The 26,688-nt window shown below is 54.4% G+C and overlaps 1 protein-coding gene across 1 annotated transcript in view; it reads left to right on the top strand.

Moving 5' to 3' along the window:
• Window positions 1-5,707: 5,707 nt before the first annotated feature.
• ELL (elongation factor for RNA polymerase II) overlaps window positions 5,708-26,688 on the top strand; it is an 80,866-nt gene continuing 59,885 nt past the window's right edge. The window contains exon 1 of the mRNA XM_060093888.1: window positions 5,708-5,854. Coding sequence (XP_059949871.1) covers window positions 5,720-5,854 — 135 coding nt within the window. The 5' untranslated portion in view covers window positions 5,708-5,719. The remainder of the gene's footprint in view (window positions 5,855-26,688) is intronic.

The following is a 26,688-nucleotide window of genomic DNA, read 5'->3' as shown; positions in this document are numbered from 1 at the left end:
ACTGCAAGTTAAAGCCAGGAGATGAGAAAGGCCTTGAATGCCACGGCCAGATGTGTGACTTTAATGTGTTCACCCCCTTGGTCATTCCATCCTCAGTAGTCTGAACAGGGTTGGGGTGGGGAGCCAGGACATCCAGGACAAGGGGCATCGAAGTTGCCCTAAAGGCACAAGGAGGCCTTTGGTGGGTGGCAAACAGTGTTTGCTCCTGGCTCAGGCATAGCATGTGCAAAGGTATGCTGGCTGGATGGTGCGTGGTATGTTCAGAGGACAACTAGGATGGATTTTTCTTTCACATCAAAACGTATACCAGTGCCTTCTGTGTACCCTGTCTTGGGCGATGACTCAGCCTGAACTTGCCCTCGAGGGGCGCGACTCTCAGTGGGCTGTGAGTTGGAAGTGAACATGGTAGAATGAGCTTTGCGTGTGAGAGCTCATGTCTCCTGAGCACTTCAGTGGGATGACCTTTGCATACTTCCATGTCATGTCATCCTTAAAGGACAACTTCCTGGTGGTGACTGTTGGCTGGGGTCACCCAGTGTGGAATCATCAGTGTCTCTGAGTGCCTGTGCTCTATTTCTCCTCCTGGTAGAACTCACCTTTACTCCTCATCATGCAGATGGAGCTGGTTCCCCACCAGCTTTCAGGGGTGGATCTGCAACCCAGGCCTGACCAATCAGAGCATTCTAGCCCCCGGCCACAGTGATTGGCTCCTGGGTGGTCACGTGACACACAGTGAACTATTAAAGCCTTCTGTGGTACTTCTGCTGGAGCCATGAGGGCACCTGGAGCCCCACCTGCTTTAGCGTGGTAAAGAAATAACTCATCAGGCCTGGGTTGTCCAAACCATGCACATTTAAAGGACTGGCCCTTGACTGGCACCTGGGAGGTCACCTCTAGACTCTTGGAATGTCCTGACTGGTGTAAGTGTTTACCTGAGGTCGTGGGCCACACCAGATAGTCCATGCTAACAATATGATTTAGGGTGGGGGCTTTTGGCCACATGGTATCAGTTCAACCTCTGGATGGGCTGGAGACTGAATTTCATCACATGGGTGGTCAGCCATATCTGCATGACTGACCCCTCCTCCCCAGCAAAAACCCTGGACAAGGCTCGGGTGAGCTTCCCTGGATGGCAATATTCTATGTGTGTTGTCACAGTCATTGCTGGGAAAATTCAGTGCTGTCTGCAACCAGAAGCTTGTGCCTGGTTTCTCCTGGTTTCTGCCTTATGCACCCTTTTCCTTTGCTGATCCTTATCCTTTTGCTGTGATCAACCATAGTCACGAATGTAACAGCTTTTCTGAGTTCTCCTAGTGAATTATCAAACCCGAGGGTGGTCTTGGGGATCCCTGACAACAGATGTCTTTACCCCCGTCCCAAGAAGAGCTGTGAGCGCCCCCCCTACCCATTGCACAAATGAGTCCTGAGGCCCCAGAAGATAGACTTGCTGGCTCTGAGGTGCCCAGCTAAGGGAACACCGGAGCAGGCTGCTTGCTGGCCACCCCACCATGCAAAGGGGCCAGCTCCAAACTGAGTGTTCTCATGGATCATCACGTTCCCTTTGCTGCAAAACTGTTTGCTTCAAAATCCCAAAGGTCCATTTGCTCTGACCTAGCATCTCAAGTTTCAGGAAGTTCTGGGACAGATGTGCAGAGATGTGTCTCTAAGGGCTGTGCGTTGCAGAAGTTTTAAGGCGTTTCTAAGATTTCTCATCCTGTGTCATCCCAGGCCTGGGAATGTGGTAGACCTCACTCCCATGATTGTGTTGTTATTGGGCACAGTTTACCTTAAGATAATCTGGGTGGGCCTGACCCTGCTGGTTGTAGAAGAGGAAGTCAGAGGGATTCAACATGAGGGAGGTCTCTATTGCTGAGATGGAGGGGGCCACGTGGCCAGCGCCTGAGAAGGAAGTGGGGACCTCAGTCCTACAACCACCAAAAAATGAGTTCTGCCAACAACCTGAAGGAGTTTGAACACAGATCCTTCTCCAGTTGAGCCTCTGGATGAGGACACAGCCAAGCCAATACCTTGATTACAGCCTCATGAGACCCTGAGCTGAGAACCAGTTAAAACATACTAAACTTATGACTCACAGAAACTGTGAGATAATAAATGTTCCTTATATTAAGTCACTAAGTTTGAGATACTTTGTTACACAGCAATAGGCAGCAATAACAAACTAATACATATATTAGCGATAACCAACTAATGAATAGTGGGTGTTCATCCTAGTGTGGTTTAAAAACCCACAAACTGCAAACAACATAAATGTCTAACAGAAAGAGATTATGTACATAAACTCTTGTAAACCCATTAATAATAATAACAATTTCCATGATGATGCCATTTGCCTTTGGTCTAGGGCCAGGCTCTTGGGTAAATGCTGTTATTATCCCTATTTTATGGATGAGCAAAATGAGGAACAGAGAGGGTGAGACACATCCAAGGCTACAAGGGGTGAGGGTCAGGCTAGGGTCACTGTTCCCATCACAGAGCTAGACCTTTTTCAATGGGCTTGCTAGGTGGAATATATGTTGAGAGGCTACCCAAGGTGATCAACTGGCTTCCAATTTCTTGGGTGACCTAGTTCTTAAAGGCTTTTGGAGAGCATGCCAATGCCTGATGATTTCCTCCATTATCGTTTCAGGGGTCCTGTTGGGAGCCACTGGGGCATTAAGTGTAAAGTGGAGAAAAATCAATACTTGTTACCAAGCACTACAGCCCATGGTTGCAGTGTTCCTAAGTCTTTTAACTTCTCTAAGTGCTCAGTTTCCTCCTCTGGCAGATGGGACCAAGCCACTGTATCCACCTCAAAAGGCGGTTGTGGGTGCCAAACACTGAGCACAGAGCCTCATGTGTTTTAAATACTCTACGTGGGGTGACTGTTACTAGTACTGTTGTCTGTTTCTCAGATGAATCCACTTACACTCAGAGGGCAAGTGCCTTTCCCAATGTCACACAGCAAGCTGGTCAGCACTTAGAGCTGGCTCCTCCCACGTTCTACTCCATTCAGCCGTCTGGCTGTCTCTCCCCTCCCCATCCTCTAACTCCAGACTGCCTGCTCCACAGCTACCCTTCTTGCCCTTCTGTGGCCCTTCTAGGGGCAGTGCAGCTCTGGCCTGCTCCAATATTTTTCTCGCCCAGCCTCCGGATACACAGTTGGGCACAGCAGTGGGTAAATGGGTCAGCGTGTCTGAGCAAATGCTGGCATCTTGGTGGTAGGATGGACTGATCCCAGGTGAAGGGTGGAGGATCCCAGAGCTTTGGCCCTGAGCTCAGACAGGCTGGAGTTGGAATCTCTGCAGCAGTATGTAAGACCTTCCAGATTCTCCGAGCCTCGCTCTCCTCATCCCTGAAATGGGCTGGTAGCTGTGTTGTGAGGATTAAATGAGATCATTTATTAATTCAACACATATTTCCTGAGCACCTACTCTGTGCTAGGCCCTGTGCTGGGGTTCAATGAGGAAATACAGAAAGGGACCCAGGTACCAGAGGCAGGATGAAGGGTAATCAGGAGGGCTCTGGATCAGAAAGATCCAAGTTCAAAGTTCCAAGCAGCCCATTCACTGGTAGGGTGAATATCGTCACATGCTGCCTAACCCTTTTGAGCCTCAGTTTCTCCATTTGTAAATGGAGATATTAATGACAGGTATGGGAAAAGGTTTCACAGACTCTAGCATTGCCTTTAGGGTCAGCAGTTCATGATCGGAGGTTAAGAGATGGTAGTGCCAGCCTGGCACTGGTGGGCAGAACTAATGAGACCACCTGGGTAGAGACGTACACCTTCACCTTCTTCTCTTGCCTCAAAATATTCATTCTATGACCACCGTAAATTAGATTCAAGCGAGAAGGAAAATGACTCAGGAACTTTTTGCAGGTCAGAAGACCCAGGAGCCCAGGAGGAGCTTTCCTGGGCAAGCCAGAGCTGGTCTTCAGCTTTAGTTTCCCCATGTGTAAAACAAGAAATTGATAAAATGGCACAGTTCCTGTGAAAAACAGTTTGGCAGTTTCTCAGAAGGTTAAACATAGAATTACCATATGACTTAGCAATTTCATTCCCAGGTATAGACCCAAGAGAAGGGAAAACATCTATCCATACAAAACCATGTACTTGAATGTTCACAGCAGCACTATTCGTAATAGTGAAAAAGTGGAAACAACCCACACGTCCATCAATGGATGAATGGATAAACAAAATGTGGTTTATCCACACAATGGAATATTATTCAGTCATAAAAAGGGATGAAGCATTGATACAGGTAACAGCATGGACTAACCTTGAAGCCATCATGCTGAGTGAAAGAAGCCAGTCACAGAAGGTCACATATTGTATGATTCCATTAATATGAAATGTCTAGAAAAAGCAAATTCATAGATAGAGAAAGTAGCTTAGTGGTTGCTAGGGGCTGGGGAGTGGGGTGAGGAATAACCTGCTTAGTGGGTATGGGGTTTCCTTTAGGGGTGATGAAAATGTTCTGGAACTAGATAGTGGTAGTGACTGCACAGCACTGTGAATGTACTAAATGCCACAGTATTGTACACTTTAAATGGGTTAATTTTATATGTGAAATGTTTTTTTTAATAGGAGAACTGGACAACCACCATCTCTCAGGGCCCGTGGGGATGTAGGATTTTATTCTATTAAAACTCTACTCTTTGGGCTTCCCTGGTGGCGCGGTGGTTGGGCGTCCGCCTGCCGATGCAGGGGACGTGGGTTCGTGCCCCGGTCCGGGAGGATCCCACGTGCCGCGGGGCGGCTGGGCCCGTGAGCCATGGCCGCTGGGCCTGCGCGTCCGGAGCCTGTGCTCCGCAGCGGGAGAGGCCGCGGCAGGAAGAGGCCTGCGTACCGCAAAAAAAAAAAAAAAAAAAAAAAGTCTACTCTTGGGACTTCCATGGTGATCCAATGGGTAAGACTCTGCGCTCCCTGCGCTCCCAATGCAGGGGGCCCGGGTTCGATCCCTGGTGGGGGAACTAGATCCCACACGCATGCCGCAACTAAGACCCAGCGCAGCCAAAATAAATAAATAAATATTAAAAAAAAAAAGTCTAGTCTTATTGCGAGCAAAGTTTACCAGCCCCCACAATTCCCCAACAACCTTAGGGAAGCCCCACCAGCCCAACCCAGCGTCCAACGCGCGCTCGGTTTGCATAGTCACGCCCACCCACCCAGCCTGCCGCTGGTTCCGCCCCCCCCACCACGTGTTTTGCGCCGGCCTGGCCCCCTCCGCGCCCTCGTTGGGGCTCTCAACAGAAGCCAAAGGCGGAAGACTTGGAGAGACCGCATAAGTAATACATCACGTCAGCGGCTGGTGGGGCGGGGCTTCGACGGGCCTGGTTGTCAGGGTCATGAATAATACACATTGAGGCGGGGCCCGAAGGTGGGCGCGTGTCGGGGCGGAGTCCGGGCACGAAAGTGGACACCTCTAGAGTCTTGAGAGGTGGGGCCATCCGCATCTTATGAATATGCAGGAAGTCGGGGTGGTGACTGTGGGCCTCACAAGGCCCGCAGGGTGGCGTGGCCAGCCGCGTCTCAAGAATAATGCAGCACGTCGGCGGTGGGTGCGGCGGCGATTGTGGTTCTCGCTGGATCCGGAGGGGGCGTCGCCAGTCGCGTCTCATGAATAATGCAGCGCGTCAGCGGGCGGCGGGGTGGGGCGTGGCCGGCGCGCCTCCGGCCCTGGAGCCGGGAAGGGGGGGGCGGGGGAGCGATGGTCGCAAGATGGCGGCGCTGAAGGAGGATCGGAGCTACGGGCTGTCGTGCGGGCGAGTGAGCGACGGCAGCAAGGTGTCCGTGTTCCACGTGAAGCTCACCGACAGTGCCCTGAGGGCCTTCGAGAGCTACCGCGCCAGCCAGGTGAGCGGCATGGGGCTTGGCGCGGCCGTCGGGGACGTCGGGGCGCAGGTCGGCCTCGCGCGCCCCTCTCCGTGACGTCCTTGCCTGGGGGCTCGGGGTCCGGCGTCTGAGGTGCTGCTCGCGGATTCCTGGGCCGGTGGGGCGCGGGGTGGGCGCCTGTCCGGCTCGGAGCACGGGGAGCCTCGGCGCGGGGAGACGACCCTGGCGGGCGGCCCAGGGCGGCCGAGGGGCCCGAACTTGCGCGCCTGGTCCGGGGGACGTTCTGTGTCGGCACCTGGAGGCGTCCGGGGCCTTTCCCGACACTTAACCGGCACCTGGGCAAGAACTCGTTTTTTCACCTGACCAGGGGAGGGGGTGGAGGCAGCGCCGTCCGAGCACTGGAGGTGGGGGTTTGGGACTTCTCAGTCTGGCTCCTTGCAGGGTGGCTGGTAGGGATGACTGACTGCTCCCTGAGGAGCAGGTTTTCCGTCTAGGACGCTGGCAGGGTGGGTCAGTGGGGCACCGCTGTCGGGGCATCTGTGGGGTCCTGTTCCGTTTGTTTGCGGAGGTTTTGTCTACACTTGGGGGCCGTCTTCGATGCTTTCCAATGAGGCCTCTGGAGTTGGGTTCACTCTTGGTTCTTGTGAAGGGGAGTTTGGGCAGAACCTGACAGCTTGTCCCCAACTCCCTAGGTGAACCTGAGTCACTGGACACCTTTAGAAAATGGGAGTGTTTTGTGGGGGGAATTGCTGGCATGGTGCCTCTCCCAAGCTGGGAGCCTGTTGTGGGCACCTGGGGAGGCGCTCTGGCCACTGCACCTGGCTGCTGACTCTCAAACTTCTCAGGGGCCGATTTGGGCCCATCTCGGGAAGTTCGAGGCGTTTCAGTTCTGCCACCTGGCCCGGGGGGTTGGGGAGAGGCGGCTTTCTACCTTCTTTCAGGCCTGACTTTGGGGCACATCTGGGGCCGTGGTCAGAAACTGCTTCTTCCCATTTCTGTTTGTGTCATGGCGCCCTCCTCCTGTGTTGGGACAGAAGTTGCAGGTGCCCAGTGGTCAGGTCCTGAGGGGAGGTGGTTTGGGAGCCCTTTTCCTCCTTTCCTGGAAAGTGGGGGCTTCATAGTCAGTGGCTATAGGGGGAGGGGTCTGGCGTCGGGTTCAGGGAGGCCCTGCCGTGTGCGTGTGTGTGCGCGTGTGTACTGGGGATGGGGGGGCCTCGGGCGGGTGAGGAGAGAGACTAACTAGGAAGGAATGTGGCTTTCTTCCTGCCCTGGACTTGTTCGGCACCATTAGCTAAGCTGGGAATTTCTTCCCCTGTTTTGTTCCCAGTGCCCACCCTTCCCGCTCTTCTTCCCACTTTTTTGGACAATTTCCTTCCTGTCCTCGTGTCTCAGTGTCCCCTTCATAGAACCGGGATTTCATCTTTCTGGAAGAGTGAGTTCTCACCTTGTCAAAAGGGATTCCCCAAGGTGAGGCTGGGGTGCCACTGCAGATGAGGAGGAGGGGGCACGGTGGCCAGCTTGAACCTCCCTTCCTTGTGGAATTCCAGCCGGGAGTCTTTTTCCCTGGGCAATTCTGACTTGTTCCCCTGGAAGGCAGGATTTCCTAGAAACAGCTGGGGGAGAGCTTATGCGTCATGTAAATAAGGTGAGCTTGGTACCTGGTCACTGTGAGTTCGGAGCCCCGCCTTCCCTGCCATGCTGCCCTCCCTTGATCTAGTCGTCCGGAAGGCCCGCCTGTGCGTCCACCTCATGCTGTCACGCTGCTATTTTTAATTTAGGGTGTTGGTTTCATCCCCTAAGCTGGATCTTCCTCCTATGAGGGTGAAGGTATAACTGTAGACTCAAGTTCGTCCCACGGAGAGCCCAGCTGTGTATGTCCGTGTTGATCAGCCGGAAGGGGCTCCCTCGAAGAGCTTCTCCTTCTCGAGCTACTCGTGTTAACTTGGCTGGCTGGGCTAAATTTTGGGGGTGACTCAAACTTTCATTTTTCTCAGAGGCTGACTTGTGATTTAAGTTACTTGGCAGTTTTGTATTTAATCTTATCCAGTGGGCAATGTAGTGGACTGAAGTAAAATCAGGACAGCTTGGGCACACTCAGTGTTCTTGGGTGGTGGGCATGGGGAAGGTGACTTGAAGAACTTGTTTGTGTGACTAGTGAAGTGTATGAGTTATTAACAAAACCTCATATGTTTGACTGTCAGTAGCGTCTAGAGTTTTCTATTCTCTAGCGCTGTGGTTATATGGTTTGCCAGTGACAACTTGTGGGGAGGGTTTTTACTTTTACTTTTTACAGTTGTCCTTGAACAACACCGGTTTGAACTGCCCGGGTCCACTTGTATGTGGATTTTTTTTCACTAAACACATACTACAGTACTAGGGGACCCACGGTTGGTTGAATCTGCAGATTCAGTACTCAGGATATGGAGGGCCGACTGTAAAGTTTATAAGGGATTTTTGATGGCTCAGGGATTGGTGCTCCTAGCCCCAGTGTTGTTCAAGGGGCAAATGTAATTGCAGAGAGGTTTTTACAGACTCAGATGTGGTAGGGGCCTGGAGAGGAGCATCCTTCAAAACTTTCTCTGTAGCTCCTGGGAGCCTAGCTGTTGGAGTAGCCGGAGAAGTCCCTGACAGCTTCCCTCTGCAGAGAGGTCTGGAGTCTGATCTGCCTTTGTACAGACCTAGTGACCAGCCTGGAACATGGTGGAAGGTAAAGATGTAGTCATATGTGCAGCTGCCAGCGTCCAGACTTGGGCTTCACGCAGTCTTGTTTTTATTTTTTTTAGTTTTTTTTTTTTTTTTTTTTGCTGTACGCGGGCCTCTCACTGCTGTGGCCTCTCCCGTTGCGGAGCACAGGCTCCGGAAACACAGGCTCCGTGGCCATGGCTCGCGGGCCCAGCCGCTCCGCAGCATGTGGGATCTTCCGGGATCGGGGCACGAACCCGCGTCCCCTGCATCGGCAGGCGGACTCTCAACCACTGCGCCACCAGGGAAGCCCATTCACGCAGTCTTGAGTGCATCCCAAGGCACTCCCACGGATCTCCCTTTTCACTGTGATGGGTTACTTCCGGGAGAGAAGAGAGGGGAAGCGTAAACACAACCCATCTTTCCAAGACAGCATCATGCGCCTATTCAGAGAAGTGTCCCTGACAGTGATTCTATGGAAGTGACCCTCCCTGGGGCACCTCCCTCGACCACCTGAGTATTTCATCGTCGGATTGGGTGGGCTCTGTTGCTGAGTGATCCTCCCCTCTCCCAGATTAAAAGGTCTTTGATGAAGAGTAGCATATTGTTGTTCAGGAAAAATTGAGGGCCCAGGGAGGGGCCCAAGCAACCTGGGAATTGGAGGCTATCTGGGTTTGAATCTCTGAATCTCGGCTCTACCTGCATGAGGCCTTGGGTCAGTGCCTGACCCCTCCCAGTCCAGGTCCTCCTCCTCAGAGCTATGAGGATCCCAGTGGCTGCTCTGGATCCTTCTTCTCTTTAGGATTATGAGTGTCCCAGTACCTGAGCCCTCTCAGCTCCTAATCCTTCCTCTCTCAGGGTTGTGGGTGTGGCAGTGCCCAACCCTCTCTGAGCTCTGGATTCTTCTCTCAGGGCTCTGAGGGTCCCAGTACCTGACCCCTCCCAGCTCCAGATCCTTCTCTCCGGACTCTGAGGGTCCCGGGCCCTGCCCTCTCTGAGCTCTGGCTCCTCCTCTCAGGGCTGTTGGGATTCCTTTGGCACACGTGCGGCCCTCGGTGCAGCCCTGACCCCTCCCAGGGTCTCAGCACTTGGTGTCGGTACCTAGGGCTGGTTCCCACCTGGAGGTTTGAGCAGAGACTATGGGAGAGCCTGGGCTCTTACATTTTCCCAAATCTGATTGAGCGCGTGGTCTGTACAGGGACACTGCTCAGGGGCTGGACATTTATAAGTGACCAAATGGGTCCCCAGTCTCTCGAGCTGGCATTCTAGAGGCAGGAGACAGATGATGAACAGGGTGGCACACAAATCTGCATGAAGAGCTTGTCAGCAGTCATTGTCAGGAAGGAAATAAAATGGGGCAATGTGAAAGGGCGCTGCCTAGGAGATGCCAGAGCTGAGGTCTGCTGGGCGAGGGGTCCCCTGGGGGGAAGGGGTGTGAGTTCCAGGCATGGCACATGCATAGGCCTTGAGACATGAGGGGCTGGGGAGGGTGTTTGGGCAGGGGGCAAGGCCCAGGTAAAGACGTGGAGGCAGCTGCAGGGCTCTGTCCTGGGACGGGCTTAGGAAGAGGAGGTCTGCAGCAAATACTCTGTGACTGTTCTGGACCCACGCTAGGGGCTGCTTGCCTGCTGCTGAGGGGCTAGCTGCGTGGGTGTCAGCCTGGCCACCGGTGGCAGGAGGAGCCTTAATTTAGCCTCTACTCCCCTCCCACTGTGAGGCCCCAGGAGGTGGGTTCGTCTCTCCTTCCTGGGGGGCCGCCCCACTCGGCCCTAACTAGGTCGCTTCTTGCCAGCCCTGTCTGTTTTTCATATGAGCTGTCTTTATTTTTTAAATTTTTTTGGCTGCGTTGGGTCTTCGTTGCTGCACACAGGCTTCCTCTAGTTGCGGCGAGCAGGGCCTATTCTTCGTTGCGGTGCACGGGCTTCTCATTGCGGTGCCTTCTCTTGTTGCGGAGCACAGTCTCTAGAGCGCAGGCTCAGTAGTTGTGGCGCGCGGGCTTAGTTGCTCCTTGGCACGTGGGATCTTCCCGGACCAGGGCTCGAACCCGTGTCCCCTGCATTGGCAGGCGGATTCTTAATCACTGCGCCACCAGGGAAGTCCCCGAGCTGTCTTCAGGAATAGCTAGATTCGCTGCCCCTCCTGGCCTCTGGCCAGGCCCCTGTAAGCCCTTTGTCCAGGCACGTGTCATCTTCTTGACAGTTTTGGCAGGAAGGCTAGCTTATTGTTCCCACTGTTCATTGGAGGCAGTTGAGTCTCTGAGGGGCAGCGTTGCCTGTCTGAGGTCACGCTGACTGTCCTCGCTGGCCCAGGCTGCCTCTCCAGTTGGGCGGGAGTTTGAGCCACAGCTATGAAAGGGAGTCCCACTGTGGTCTCAAGTCCTCATGACATGCCAGCATCCCAGGGTCCCGAGAACATTGGTGACATGAGTGGCCATGCAAATTCCTGAAGTTGCCAGCTTTGACTGTACCTTGCCCTCTCCCCTGAGAAAGCCTGCAGGTGATAACCAGTGCCTGTGGATTGTGCCCTGCATGCCAGCGCTGGCCTGAGCTGTACATGTTACTTCATCTTGTCCCCTGGCTGTCAGCCCTGTGGTGGGGAGCGGTTCTCATTTCTCAGGTGAGGAAACAGGTAAAGACTCTGGGAGGCCGAGTCACCAGAAGGAGTCTCCCAGCTGGGATGGGGCTGAGAACCGGGCATCTGGCTGGAATGCAGTGTGTGTGTCCTTGAGCTTTGCCTCCTCTGAAGGGTGGTGGCCGAGTGGACTGGGCTGGCGCATTGGTGTCAGGAGCATGACGTAGGGGTTCGGTTTGCCTGTGTGTTTCAAGGTGGGCACTCAATAGGTCTGGGTGGGGTGAGTCCCTCCCAGAGGCGCATGTCTCATAGGTACTGAGGGAAGGCGAGCAACCTGGGGTATGGAGTGAGTGCTGGTCATTTCTGCAGATGGCCTATGAGGCTGTGTGAGGGACCAAGCCCCGCATCTGCCACTGACCCTTGACTAGGCTTCCGGCAGCCATTCACCATGGTGACTGTGTGTAAACAGCTGGTGGCTCTCGGAAACCCACCCTCTGTTGACTCATCGGCAAGGCCAGAGTTCATCACCCTTGAAGTAGTTTTGACATCACACCCAGATTGTGACATCTCTGGGGAGTCCTTGAGAAACAAGACTGTTTCTCCTGTTCTGTGCATCTCTCGTCCCAGAGCAGACCCTGGTTTTGGGAAATCTGCTTCTTCATGGCAACAGCCCTGCTCAACGTGCCTGGTTGGAAATCCATCCTGTGCCTTTGGGTTTTGCCTCCCCTAGGTCCTTCACTTGTAGGGCCTTGCTCCCTTGCTCTCTGCCTTTATGACTTTCTCCTTGGTCTGTGACCCTCATGGCCTGGAGTTGTCTGAGATCTCATCTCTAGCGATACATGGCCACTCTGCAGTCACCCAGAGACCACAGGGATGCTTTCTAGAACAATCCCTGCAAACAGCCTCTGACCTGCAGTGCAGTAAGTGACACAGACAGCCACCATGTGCAGTTTTATCACTTTGCTTTTTAATAAAGAAGCTGGTGTCCAAGTAAACCATTCAGGGGGAGATCTCCTGTTCCCACACTAAGTGGCTGCACTGGAGTCTGATGCTAATTATATCCTTCTAGCTGGGTCCCTCCCTGGCCACGTTGAGATGCGGCTCCTGGCTGAGTCACCAGGTCAAAGGGGTGCGTTGGTGGCTCGCCACAACCCCTCCAGAGGGGAGGGGGCCTCGCATGTCTGTGAAGTTTGTGGGGTCACCGAACTCCTGTTTAAAAGCGACACATGTCAAAAGTTTCTTTCTTTTTACCACAAAAGCTGTAGAGTTCAGTGAAGAACACTAGCAATTCCCTGTTCCATGGGCTGTTGTTAGCACCTCAGCGCCTCCCTCTGTCTTGCATCCAGAGGAAGTGGACATCATAGTGGTGTCCTCATATAATCTTAGGTCTTGATTCTTTTTTATTGCAGTGCTAAACCTTGTTTTTTAGTGGCTTTAGTCCTAGTCTGCTGTCCGGTACTGAGGACTGTGCAGAGATGGTAAATTGCAGTGAGAGGCACCCCTGGTGTACCTGTGCATTTGCGAGTGGAGCTGGAGGTTGCAGGTGCTGAACGGTACAACTATTGTATGTTGAAATCGAGGCCCAGGAGGGATTTGGTCTGGTTTGTGGTGTTGGATGCTGAGGGAGGTCAGGCCTAGAGGTGGGGAGGCTGGGGGTGGAGACTTTGATGGCCTGAGCTGGGGTCCACTGGGGTCGGGCAAGGGGACAGATGTAGAAGTATTTGGGCTGCCACCTGTACCTGGTTGGGGGAGGTGGACATTTCTAAGCTTTCCTGATTCTGGCCATAGGGCGGAAGTGTCTTTGCACACTCGGCTTACTGTCATGCCTGAGCTGGGTTTGTGAGAGTCGGGTTATGCAGGGCTTGATGAGACGTTAATGGTCACCTCTGGAGTGACTCTTGGCTGGAGGAAAGGCGACTATGGCTGATCAGAGAGCTGCTGCAGGTCTGTGGTGGGTGAACAACATCAGCATCATCGTCGTTGATGTGGGGCGAGGTGGAAGACATGCGTGTGCAGCCATGGTGATGCTGCTTCAGGGCCCATGTCTTTCTGGGTTGCCGCCTTTGTCTCAGGGTGTGGATGTCATGAGTTTCTTGCCAGTGTCCTAACCAGTGCAATTTGAAGGCGGTTTAGAACGGATGTGGTGGCTGTGGAAGCCAGCAGCCTTTCTTTTTCTGGTTCTTGGATTGTGTTCATTGCTCAGGGGCAGTTGGATAGCAGGCTTCCTTTATTGTGCTGGCATTGACCAGTTTCTGGACAGTGGGTGTTCTGGACACTGGGGGAGCCAAGGCTGGGCCTGGACATAGGGGCTGCAACCTGAGACAGCATTTGGGTGTCACTGTCACCCCAAGTCAGCCTCATGGGCAGGCGAGCAGGTGGGCTATGCTGTCCAAGTGCAGATAACATTGGGTCGAGGGCTCAAGGCTTGCTTAGCACTTCCCAGGGTTCCCAGGGACACTCCATAACAGGAGGTCCTGGAGGAGTTCAGCCCGCCTTGGACTGCTGTGCTTTCAAGAAATTAATGAGCCGCCGATGATCAGGGGCTGTGGGTAATGCTCCACATCATTGCTCCATCATCGGTGTTCTCCTGATAGACCTTCAGAAAGGGAGACTGAGGCTTGGCACAGGACACCTTTCCCGAGTACGTGCCCTTCCATCTACCCTGGTTCCTAACCCAGGCCTACTGGGAGGGTGTCAGCTCCTCACTGTTTGCCTTGCTGCCCCTGGGTCTGTCCTAGATGCTAAGGGAGGGTGGCCTAACAAGGGAGTGCCTCCCTCAAAGGATGCTACACGTTGGGGTCAGGTAGCCTGGCTCCAGCCAGGTCCTGCTGACAGCCTGGGGTCCCCGGGCTGCTGGCTCCCTCCCAAGCCTCAGTTTCCTGGGTTGAAGCAACACCTGCAGTTGTAGTGGCCTCCCAGGTCAGATGGGCGAAACGTATGGATGCTGACCACTCCTGCCCCCGTGTGTGTGTGTGTGTGTGTGTGTGTGTGTGTGTGTATGTGTGTATGTGCGCGCGCGCACGCGCGCATACTCTACAAAGGATCTGAGAAAGTGAAGCCCTTCAGAATTTAAAGTATCCACTTCTTTGCCTCTATTGTCAAGGATTTTTTTGTAAAGAATGGCTAGATTAAATGGATTTCCCCAGTCTTTTTTAGCCACTTTCCTGCCTGGAAGTCCACCGCACTGTGTCGGAGGGGGCTGGGCCCTCTCATGCATCCCCCTTCTTGATCCCTTGAGCGGCCTCAGTGGGCAGTGCTGGTGGAGCAGGCAGTGAGCAGAGGCCAGATGGAGCTGAGGAGGGACGGGAGGTCGTGTCCGACTGGGCCTGGGGATGACTGCTGAGCTCGCTGGGTTGGTGGCCGCTGCCAGCAGAGTGTGAGGAATCAGCCCCAGAGCCCAGGGTGTAGTGGCTCCATCTTTGCCTTCAGGTTGTGCTCAAGCTTGTGAGTGTTGGGGAGTCACACAAGGGCAGTCTCGAGGGGCCAAACCCCCTCTCCATTCGAGAATGCTGTTCCCTAGTTATGTGAGGAGGGGTTCCTGGCCCTTCCATCATCCAGCTTGGCTGAGTGTGGCCCTGGCAAAGGTGTGCAAAAGCCGAGTAATGAGGGGCCACCCCGTCCACCCCTGCCCTTTCCTGGGCCCCCCGGCTTCTTTTTGGACAGGAGTGGCAGGACACGGGCATGAGAGGCCTGAGGAGTCCCTGGCCTACCTCTCTCCTCATCTGGGCGTGTGCCTGTGGCCTTCGTGTCCTGTTTATTAGACTGACTGACTTGGTCTCACCCTGCAGTCCCCACATCCCTATGGGGGAGGCCAGCCGAGGGCATGGTGATGATGGCTGCCAGGTGGGAGAAATGCAGCGGCGATGGGGAGGGAGGTGCCCTCGGGAAGCAGGGCAAGTGAAACCATCCGGGAAAGGCCTAGAATGTCAGCATGAGATCTGAGAGAGTAGCTGAAGGAGGGAGGCTGGAAGGGAGGCTGGGAGGGTGGAGGAGCCAGAGGAAGTTGGGGGTAAGGGGTGCCTGAGCCGGAAGTTGGGGTCAATTTCATCATCCAGGGAAGCCCTGAGTGAGTAGCTGTGGCTCCTCTGCTTTGTGTGGGTGTAGACGGCTGCAGCCCCTTCCTGGGGGCTCCCTGTGGAAGGCTCGACCCCATGGCTGATTTCACTCTATGCATGAACATTTTCCCTTGGGGGATTCCTTCTGTGACAGGCAGGACTGGGGGCAGGGTTGTGGTCAGGGAGGCCTTGGGAGTGCTAAGACCGGTCAACCCCAGTCTTTACCTGGGATCTCTCAGAGCCTTTTAAAAAAATTTTTATTATTGTTATTTTTTATCTTTTTTTTTTTTAAGACCACTCCTATTTATTTATATCTGTGTTGGGTCTTCGTTGGTGCACATGGGCTTTCTCTAGTTGCGTGGAGCAGGGGCTACTCTTGTTGTGGTGCGCGGGCTTCTCATTGCAGTGTCTTCTCTTGTGGCAGAGCACGGGCTCCAGGTGCATGGGCTTCAGTAGTTGTGGCACATGGGCTCAGTAGTTGTGGCTTGCGGGCTCTAGAGCGCAGGCTCAGTAGTTGTGGCCCACGAGCTTAGTTGCTCAGCGGCACGTGGGATCTTCCTGGACCAGGGCTCAAACTCGTGTCCCCTGCATTGACAGGCGGATTCTTAACCGCTGCGCCACCAAGGAAGTCCTGTTATCTTTTATCTTTTTTTTTTTTTTTTTGTGGTACCCGGGCCTCACTGTTGTGGCCTCTCCCGTTGTGGAGCACAGGCTCCGGACGTGCAAGCTCAGCAGCCATGGCTCACGGGCCCAGCCGCTCTGCGGCATGTGGGATCTTCCTGGACCGGGGCACGAACCTGTGTCCCCTGCATCGGGAGGCAGACTCTCAACCACTGCGCCACCAGGGAAGCCCTATTTTTTATCTTTAATTGTAAAATTAAATTCACATAACATACATTTACCATCTTAACCATTGTTAAGTACACAGTTCAGTGGCATCAAGTACATTCACATTGCTGTGCAGCCATCACCACCGTCCATTTCCAGAACTTGTTCATCTTCCCAAACTGAACCTCTGTCCCCATTAAACACTAACTGCCCATTCCCCTCCTCCAGCCTCTGGCAACCGCAATTCTGTTTTCCGTCTCTATGAATCTGATGGCTCTAGGGACCTCTTAAAAGTGGAATCATACAGTATTTGTCCTTTTGTGACTGGCTTATTTCACTTAGCATAATGACCTCAAGGTTTGTCCATGGTGTAGTATGTGTTAGTATTTTCTTCCTTTTTAGGGCTGAATAATTTTCCATCGTTTTGATCTACCACTTTTTGCTTATCCATTCATCTGTCAGTGGACATTTGGGTTGTTTCCACCTCTTGGCAGCTGTGAATGATGCTGCTATGAACATAGGTTAACACTTATCTGAGTCCCAGCTTGCAATTCTTTTGGGTATACACCCGGAAGTGGGATTGCTGGATCATATGGATCATATTCTATGTTTAACTTCTTTTTTTGTTTTTTTAAATAAATTTATTTATTTACTTACTTATTTTTGGCTGCTTTGGGTCTTCGTTGCTGTGCGCAGGCTTTCTCTAGTTGCAGCCAGCTGGGGCTACTGTTCGTTGCAGTGCGCGGGCTTCTCATTTCAGTGGCTTCTCTTGTTGCGGAGCACGGGCTCTAGGTGCATGGGCTGCAGTAGTTGTGGTGCCAGGGCTCAGTAGTTGTGGCACACGGGCTTAGTTGCTCCGTGGCATGTGAGATCTTCCCGGACCAGGGCTCGAACCCATGTCCCCTGCATTGGCAGGCGGATTCTGAACCACTGCGCCACCAGGGAAGTCCTATGTTTAACTTCTTGAGGAACTTCCATACTGTTTTCCATAGCGGCTGCACCATTTTGCATTCCCACCAACAGTGCACAAGGGTTCCAGTTTCTCGACATCCTCACCAGCACTTGTTATTTTCTCCTTTTTTGATAGTAACCATCCTGACGGGTGAGAGGTGATCTTGGAGCCTTTAAAATGTACTAAGATGCTTGTGACTCTCTGGTGAGAGTTAAGGTCTGAAGGGCCTCTGGCACTTGTTGGACTATTGATAGGCTCAGGAGTTCCATGTGAAGGTGACAGAGAACCTGACCCCAGCGGAACGGAGGCATGTTGGCACCCACACTTGAGGTGGGCTTGGGCTGGCTTCAGGTCCTGCCTGAGGGAAGATTTTGAGAGGGTCACGTGGGAGCAGGTGACAGGAAGGGTAGGGAGAGCAGGTGTGGCCCCACCCTGAATGAGAAGCTGTGGTCAAGTGGAGATGACAGTGACAAGGGGAGGATAACAGTAATGAGTTGAGATAGCAGTGATGGTGTAGGAGCCTGGGCCCAGTCAGGACCCGGGTCTCTAAGTTGGGAGAGTTAGTACGTACCTTGGGTGGTCTGGAGAACTTGTGGCAGGGGGCAAGCAGTGGGGGCTGAGGGCCAGGGAAGGGTGGAAGTGTGTGTGACATGGGGTCAGCTCAGGTAGCTCAGCTCTCTGCAACCCTCACCACTTCCTGCCCTTCCAAAGGCAAGACTTCTGTGCTCCCCACTCCCCCTAAAACCAAACAGAGGCCCTGAGGTCATGTGACAGGGAGGGGCTGGGCTCCTCCCTGCGGGCACCTGAGGCTGCTGGGCCCTACCCTGGTCATGAGCTCCGATGGGGCAGAATCTACTCGACTTTTGTGAGTTTAGCAGTTTATGTCCCATGTTGAATCACAAGGGGACTATTTTGGAAAATGGGCTTTCTTCCAGGTGGGAAGCGGCCTGGAGACCCCAAGCGTCAGGCACTGCCCTTTGTGGGGCACTGGGCAGGTGTAGGCTGAGCCTCAGCCTTCAAGACCTCCAGTACCGTTGACCCCGCTCCTGCCCTTGACCTGGCCTCAGGGCCTGTGTGAAGGTGCATGAGGGGGAGGAGGAGCAGTGTTTTTTTCGGGACCCTTTGGGCAGATGCAGCCCACTTGCCCTCTGGGGGGACTCCAGCAGGTGGGCTCCCTGTCCAGTCCTGCTTCTGTCTCCCCTTTTCTTGCATGGTGTGTGCATGCATGCGCGCGCACAGCGCACACCCTGGCCCCCATGCTTTTGGTTCCCTCCATCCATGGGAGGCTGATCTGAGAGGGCCCAAGGGCCCTGGTTGGGGTCACCACCCTGTTATGCTGCCCTGGGCTCAGGGTGACCTTGCCTTCTCTTACTACCCTGAAGAGAGTAAGTGGGCCGGGAGGTTCCTTTTTCCTTTTAAAGTTTTATTTATTTATGTATTTATGTATTTATTTAGGCTGCACCAGGTCTTAGTTGCAGCATGTTTTAGTTGCGGCATGCAGGATCTTTTTTTTTTTTTGGCTGTGTTAGGTCATCGTTACTGTGCGCGGGCTTTCTCCAGTTGCGATGAGCGGGGGCTACTCTTCATTGAGGTGCGCAGGCTTCTCATTATGGTGGCTTCTCTTGTTGCGGAACACGGGCTCTAGGCGCGCAGGCTTCAGTAGTTGTGGCACACAGGCTCAGTCGTTGTGAATCGTGGGCTCTAGAGTGAAGGCTCAGTAGTAGTGGCGCATGGGCTTAGTTGCTCTGTGGCATGTGGGGTCTTCCCGGACCAGGGCTCAAACCCGTGTCTCCTGCATTGGCAGGTGGATTCTTAACCACTGCGCCACCAGGGAAGCCCATGCAGGATCTTTTTTGTTTTTAGTTGTGGCGTGCGGGCTTCTTAGTTGCGGCACGTAGGATCTAGTTCCCTGACCAGGGATTGAACCTGGGTCCCTTGCATTGGGAGTGCAGAGTTTTACCCACTGGACCACCAGGGAAGTCCCCTCCCCCCCCCTTTTTTTTTTACACGGTGACTTTTTGGGGAAATTCAGCTTCCTGCTGTGGACCTTGTGGTTCTCCCCACATCTGGAGGGAGTGATTTAACGGTCCCGGTGCAACACTTCCAACAGGAAGGGGAAAACCCACTGAATTGAGTCAGGACAGCCTAGCTCACAGGGACTAGAGTGGGGGCAAGCTCAGCTTGGCCTCGCCCTTGATGGTGGGTCCCTCCCTGCCACATTTTCAAGGTTCTGACAGTGAGCCAGTGCCACATCGCCCTTCTGACTGCTCCCTTTACCTGTGGGATTAGTGGTGGAACTGATGGGCCCTCTTTCTGGCCCTGAAGAATCTGAGGTCTCTTGTGCCCAGTGTTGCTGCTGTAGCTGTCAGCCCCCAAGACCAAGGCCTCTGTAATTTGCCACCATGTTAGGTGAACAGAATCGGATAAGGACGCTGATGAAGTGCACTGTTAACGGCGTGTTCCTTTCTTCAGTGTCAGCCTTAGAGTCTAAAATGAGGGCCAAATCTGGCCCCCACCTGTGTTTGTAAATAAAGTTTTATTGGGACACAGTGGTGTTGTCTATGGCTGCTTTCGCACTGCAACGGTGGCAGAGTTTTTGCAACAGGGACTATCTGGCCCTCAAAGCCTGAGACATTAACTCTCTGGCTCTTTACAGAAGCCTGCATTTGCTGGTCTGGAGTGTTGGGATGGGTGTGTTTAGCAGACTGTTGCTGTCCTGGGGGAAAGCTCAGGCCTCGGACCCCTGGTCCCTGGGTGAGCCCTGGCAGACAGCTTGCCATTGCATCTCAGGGCTAGACTGATGCTTCAGAGGGTCCTTTTTGTCCAGCCTCTTCATTTCATAGATGGGATGTCTAGAGAATGGTGGTTGGCCCACGGTCACATCAGCATAGATTAAACCGAGCCTCAAACCCAAAGGTGTCCACTCTGGGACTGCCTGCCCTCCCAATTTCATGGAGACTCCGAGTGCTTCCTGCCCCTCTTGTGAGTCACTGGGTTTCCTGGGAGCAGCTTTTCTCAGGCACAGTGACAGGCTTGGCACAGCTTCCAGTGGGCCTGGCCTTTTTATTTGTGACCTTCTGGTGAACTCTAGAAACATAACTGTGCAGCCTGGGTGGGAAGGGCTGTGTGCATGTCCCTGGCCGAGCTGGGAGGGTGGGCATCTGCCTCTGATTCGAGTCAGGCTCTGGCTAAAGTCCTCCTCATCCCTCAGCCTCAGCTCCGTGGGTGTACAGTGGGGCTGGTGTCACCTTCCGAGGGGGGATTGTGCCCAGTAAGGGGTCAGTTCCCGCAGTGTTTTCGAATGTGTGTTTCATGACATGAGGAACAGTCAGATGACAGTGGTTTCAGATGGGTCCCTTGGGTCCCTTGTGTGGAGACGACAGGCAGCAGGCCTCTTCTGCTCCCCAGGAGTGAGCTGTCCTCAGGCGGGGCCCGGGGGTTGGCGTTCAGTGAACCTTTGGAGCTTTCTCAGCTCTGGATGAGTGCTACCTGTAGTTAGATTCTGACAAGTGCCATCTGTAGATGATTCTGAGTTGGACACTAGAGAAGGCCTTCTTGGGCAGGCCTCTGCCAAGGGGCTGTGGTTTCTGGGTTCTGTTCCCAGAAATGGCATGATTTTGCTATTATATGGTGGCGTTTCTCCCTTTGTAGAATCAGATGGGACTGTTGAGCTATGGCAGGGTGGGCAGGGGGACGGTGTAGGGGGAAGTTCGAGGGAAGGGGGAGGTCCAAAGGGGGATCATACTGGGGACGTCCCAGGGTGGAGAGACTGCTGGGAGATGTCTGGGGCAGGGACAGGCCACAGCTAGAAGAACATGTTCCTTCCTCCTCTGGTTGTACTATTTTTGGTATTGGATGCTCACAGATGTCTGCTGGTTCCAGCAAAATATGCTCAGCTTACAGTGGATCTGGCTAGTGGGATGAGGACAACCAGCCCTGGCCGCCTATGTCCAGCTTGTCTCCAGCCTGCTCTGGGGAGGGCACCAGGCCCATGCTTGCTCCCTTACCTGTACACAGGGTCCCACTAGTTGAGAGCCTTGTTTTTAGAGCCACATGACATAGTGATCCGTGCCAGCTTGCCCTGACAGGAAGCGGAGCTGTGTTAAGAAGGATTCTGAGGTGGTGTTTGGCCTGGAGTGTAGGATTAATGGTATGTGGCCCCTGGCCCTCCCTGGTCTTAGCCCTGCCATCTAGCATCTCTGTGGGGAGGGTCCCTTCTTGTCATTGAGCAGGTGAGGTTAGTGACCCCCCAGGTGAGCCTGGGCTGTGAGAGTGGGGCCAGCGAAAGGGGTGTGCCAGTGCCTGGGTGTGCAGGGCGAGGCTTACAGGCTGTCAGCGGAAGGTGGACTGATGCCATGCTACAAATGCACAAGGCTTTGGACCTCTTTTTCCCCAGGGGTTGAAGGTGACTCACCAGGGTCTGTGCCCCAGAGCCGTGGCTCTGATTGCACTTTGTCCTGAGATCTTCACACAGCTCCTGCCACCTGCCTCTCTTCCTCCTGGTTTTGGTCTCTCATGTAAGAATTCACTGAGGCCTGGATGCTTTCGTGTGACAGGAATTGCCAAGTGTGTGATCTGCTGGGCACAGCTCAGCCTTGGTGAGTGGCTGGTCTGAGCGGACGTGGCTTCTGCCTCCATGCCCTCTTCTTGGAGCTCCTGGTGCTGTTCCTGGGGCTCAGCCATTCAAGAGTGAGCACACAGAGTGGGTGTCCCCCTGCTGTTGCTTAGCTCAGGGGGCGGGCGAACTTGGAGGTGTTGAAGCAGGTCACTGGAGGACGCAGGGCTCAGGCCTGGGGCAGTGAAGCAGGATACCTCGAATTGGCTGAGCTGGGGCTGGTTTTGAGCCAGCCTGCAGACCTGGGGAGGCTGCCCACTGCCCCGTGTTCATATGGGCACCCAGCAGGCCTAGGTACAGAGGTTCCGGGTGTCTGAGCTCTGTACCTCAGACAGCTGAGGGCCGGGGTAGGGAGTCAGGCCGTATTGTTTCTAAACTCTCACTGGTATTGACCATGCATGGGCTGGGTGGCTGCAGAGTGCAGTGCAGGACACGGTTTGGGGAGAGGGGACTGGCTGGACAGTGGCACCACCCTCTGGACCGCAGTTTACCCCCCCACGGGATGGGGGTCATGTTGTGGGGTCTGTGCCTTCCTTCCATGTTGCAGCCTTAGCTGTCTAGCAGAAGAGTCAAGGCCTGGGGTGTCTCTGAAAGGTAGGCATTTGCTTCTCTGTTGGAGCCATAGGCCAGGGATCTCCTGGGTGCAGGCATCATAGACCTCAGGCTAGCCGGCTCCTATGCTGCTCAAGGTTATGGGGTCTTTGCGGGCCCTCAGAGCCTGTCGATTGGACAGGCTGGTGGCCGGACTTGGTGGTGGCTGTACAGGGCTTAGCAGAGGGGCATGTTCCATTGTAAAGAGCACGTTAGAGGTGGTGAGCGGGGACACAGTTCATGCACAGATGCTGCTGGGCCTTAGGCAGGATGCAGGCTGGGAGCTCTGTTTGTTTAAAGTTGGGTCTTGTGTTCTTTGTTGTTACTTATTAAGCCATTGATTAACCTTGTGGGTGGTACCAAGCTGGCCTTAGGCCTGGCAGGTGGGGTCTGAGCTCTGCAAGCTGGCCAATTCTGGACGGAAGAACATTGTTGCTTTGAAAACCGGGTGCTGGGATTGAGGATTCTGGAGCCTGTAGTTGCTTCCCTTTCTGGCCCAGTCATAGGTGAACGTGACTGAAATCAGATGTGCACAGCAGTTTCACATAGGCATCCAGAAGGAATCCTGAAGTCTGCGGAAAATTTAGGGGAAATTTAGAACAGTGATCCCCACGTCATCGTTTTCACTCAGGATGTGCCTTGAGATTTTGGTAACTCAGAGTGTCACAAGACTGCATTTGAAAAACAGAACAGGAGTGGCGTCAGTCAGTCCACGCGGGCAGATCCCTCAACAGGGTGGCTGGCCTCCTGCCTCTCTTCAGTCCCCTGCACCTCCCCAGCCTGTCTACATGGTGGCCGAACACCCGTTGCCCAGGGCCTGAAATGGAGCAGTGTGTGTGTGTCCTCTGCACACTGCAGCCACCTGGTGAGTCCTCCCAAGGCTCTGAGGCCCAAGCGAGGCCCTGGCCGCAGGGAGTAAGCAAGTGGGATGCTGACATGTGGGGTCCTGGTCAGCCCCAGGCATCTGGCCCAGAGCACCTGTCCTTAGGTGGACAGGCCGGGCTGCAGCCAGGCCCCAGGTGTGACATCCCAGTTTTGGAGTGCCTGGCCCTGTGCCGGGCGTTGTGGGTCCTGAGTGAAGGGCGACGGTCCCGTGGGCTCTAATTCCACCTACAGGTCAGGAGGGCTTGCTAGAGAAGGAACATTTGCTGGGACCTGTTGGAAGAGTGGAGTTCCTCGGGCCAGAGCTGGTGGTGGGGAAGAGTCTACACCCCAGGAGGCCCAGGAGGCTGTGCTGAGGAAGAAGCCCGGCCCTCTCCCAAGAGTGCCGAGATCAGACAAACAGGTCAGAGTGCTGGGGAGGGTGGCCAGCACACGGCACCGCAGGGCACAAGCTTCAGGAAACAGCATGTGTGCCTGGGCCTCAAACACTTTTCCTCTAGGTCTCTATGGGCCTCTCTCTCCCCCATCTTTGTATTCTCTGCTCAGAGGGCTCCTCCGTGTATCCCCAGCACTCAGCGTGTCCCCTGAGGTGTGAGTGCTCCTGTCCCAGCGTCTGGAGCCACATCGGCACGCTGTAGCAGTGGGGTGAACCGTACCATATGAACATGTGGTGGGACCGTGTCCAGGAGGGGTGCAGGCCCTGTGTGGTTGCCTTGTCCAGCTCACTCTGCCCAGTCTGTTCTGTCACTTCAAGGGCCAGCATCCTGCTCCAGATTCAGGGTGCTGTCAGCTCAGCTCCCTCAGCAGGCTCCTGCCCTGGAGGCCGTAACTGTTCTCAGTGGGGGGACTCTCCTCAGTCACACGTGTCTGATCTCTCCCTTCCTCATTCTCCGGCTCTGCCAGATTCCTTTTCCAAATATAAAAGCTCTGCCGCCTCCTTCTCACCAGCTTTATCCCAGTTCTCACCCCAGGGTGGTGGTATTCCCTCCCAGAGCACCATAAAATCCCCTCTGGAGTGGCTTGGGGCAGCAGCGCAGGCCCCAGGGTGGACAGTGCCGCCGGAGCGCTCTCCAGACCCGCGGCTCACAACACCTCCTCTGCAGCGGGTCTGGGCCTGGTGTGTTATGCTAATTTTAACGTTTTTCTTTTTGAGCTGGGTTCCCTTTTTACCAAGTAAAACCAGTTTAAACGCCACTTTATAAAGCAGGTGACAGGGGTGACTCTGGTGCGGGCCGGGGAGTCCTACTGGGTGGCCCATGCCATGGGGGTTGGGCCCCAGCTCTGCCCAGGAACCCTTGGTGAGATTCTGGCCTCATCCCGGGCAGCGTCATCCCACTCCCAGGGCGTTCCGAGCCTCCACAGCCTGCCTGGGTTGGGGGCACCCCAGATGGCAGCATTGGGGCATTTGCTTGGAGCCCCGTATTGTTACCAGTGACCAGGCTCCTTCCTGGGCATTGACAAACCTTGCTAGGCTGCTGAATGCTTTCCTCAAGTAGGGGCTTTTGGATTCTGCATTTATGGGCCCAGAACTTCTTCCCTAAGTTGGCTCAGAAGCAAAAAGAGGAAGGTCATTGAGTTTCCTTGCAGAACACTGACCATGCTGCACGCCACGTTCCTGCTCCTCTGTCCTGGAGATCTGGGATGCGGCCAGTGGTGTTGCTGCTGTTTGTCTTCCTTCATGGATAGGGTTTTGGGAAACCCAAAAAGCCACTGTTTGGGGTCCTGGAATGTCCTTGGTGGGGATATTTGACTCTAAAGGTTTCCTCCTAATTTGGCTGGTTGGAGGGTTTTCTGTGGTGCTGTGGTCCCCATTTGCAGAATTGACAAAGGCCAGCTCACCCTGGGTTCTGGCTGCCCCAGTCTGCAGCACCGCTGTCGCCAGTGCCTCCACCTGGAGCAGTTGGTGCACGCCTGCACCCCTCCCTCCCTAGGGGTCTGTGCCCCTTGCCCCCCTCACCTGGGATGCCCTCTGTCCCCTCCTGACTCACTCCTGTCACACCCACGGCTCACGGAAAGCACTCTGTCAGCATAGATAGCTCTGTGGTCGTGGCTCCCGGAAGCCTCTCTGCACCCACAGACACGGGGCCTGCCGTGTGTTCTTGTGCCGTCACCCCAGGGTCGCCGTGTCTCTTCTCTGGGTCCACTGCTTTCCTGGAGCCCTCCTTCATCACTGGCTGGGAGTGTGGGTCCTTAACGGGATATCCAGCCACAGTGATAGGGGCCCCTCCTGTCCTACAGAGCTCTGGGACATTTGGTGGCCTAACATGGAGTTTCTGCCACCTGTTACAAACAGCCGGGTGGTGGTGCCACTCACTGCTGCTGGGGGCCACCTGTAGGCGGTGATGTGTGATTCACAGGGCTCCCGGGGACCCCGCTGCCCAGGCCCCAGCATTCTCTCCTTGACAGCCAAAGGCCTTTCTTTGAAAGTCTCCTCGGGACTTCCCTGGCGGTCCAGTGGTTAGGACTCCTCGCTCTCACTGCCTAGGGTCCGGGTTTGATCCCTGGTCGGGGAAATAAGATCACACAAGCTGTGCAGCACAGCCAAAAAGAAAAAAGGTCTCCTCTTTAGTGTCGGTGCTCTTGCTGCCTCCCCTCCTTCCTGCCCACCAAGAAGCACACTCCTGGAGTCCAGAATGCTCCCCAAGGACAGAGTGTGCATGAGAGGGCCTGGCACACACCAGGCCTTTGCCGTGAGCCTCTGAATTTGATTGGGCCTTCTCTCTCTGGATCAGTGGTTTCCGACTTTGTTTTGCTCTTACATGGTGCAGCCAGCTCTTAGGCACCAGCCAGGTGTGTCAGGCAGTCCAGTGGGAAGTGCCTCACTCTCACAGAGCACACCCTGCTGAATGCTGAGGCCCCTCAGGTCCTGCCTCGTGACTCCAGTGCATCCTCCTCTGCTCCCCTGAGCAACTGGCACCTGGCTCAAGATACTTGGCCATCCCGACCACAGACTCGAGGGAGGGCCAGGCTCTGCTGTCCTGTGGGTTGTGCCTTGTTCCCCACTGCCCCCAGCAGCTGACCTTTCATGCCACCTCTGCGAGCGTGTCCCGGGACGTTTCCCACTTCTTTTTGCATACCAGATTGTCTTATTCTTCCTAATTTTGTGGTAGTGCTGGGCAAAAATGGTATCTCTCATTTGTGTTTTGTTGGTGGCTTCTCATGTATTTTAGCCACTTGTACCGTCTTCTCAGTCTGCGCCAGTCGTCGCCTTTTCCTCTTGGTGTGTGTGTGTCTTTGAATGGGGCTCACTCCCGCGCCAGTTAACCCCCTCAGCTCTCTCACTGGGTGCCACCTGAGTGCTGTCTGCTCTCCAGAGCGGCATTGTGGCGTGGTCATTTCTTCTCCCAGGTGTGACCCACCACACACTTTTTTAAAAAAATAAATTTATTCATTTATTTATTTAGTTTTGGTTGTATTGGGTCTTCGTTGCTGCGCACGGGCTTTCTCTGGTTGCGGCGAGTGGGGGCTACTCTTTGTTGCGGTGTGCGGGCTTCTCACTGCCGTGGCTTCTTTTGTTGCGGAGCACGGGCTCTAGGTGTGTGGGCTTCAGTAGTTGTGGCACATGGGCTCAGTATTTGTGGCTCGCGGGCTTAGTTGCTCCGTGGCATGTAGGATCTTCCCAGACCAGGGCTCGAACCTGTGTCCCCTGCATTGGCAGGTGGATTCTTGACCAGCACAC

This window comes from Mesoplodon densirostris, chromosome 3 (genome assembly GCF_025265405.1).
Source record: "Mesoplodon densirostris isolate mMesDen1 chromosome 3, mMesDen1 primary haplotype, whole genome shotgun sequence".
Lineage (NCBI taxonomy): Eukaryota > Metazoa > Chordata > Mammalia > Artiodactyla > Ziphiidae > Mesoplodon > Mesoplodon densirostris.
This window is presented reverse-complemented; position numbering and strand designations above follow the sequence as displayed.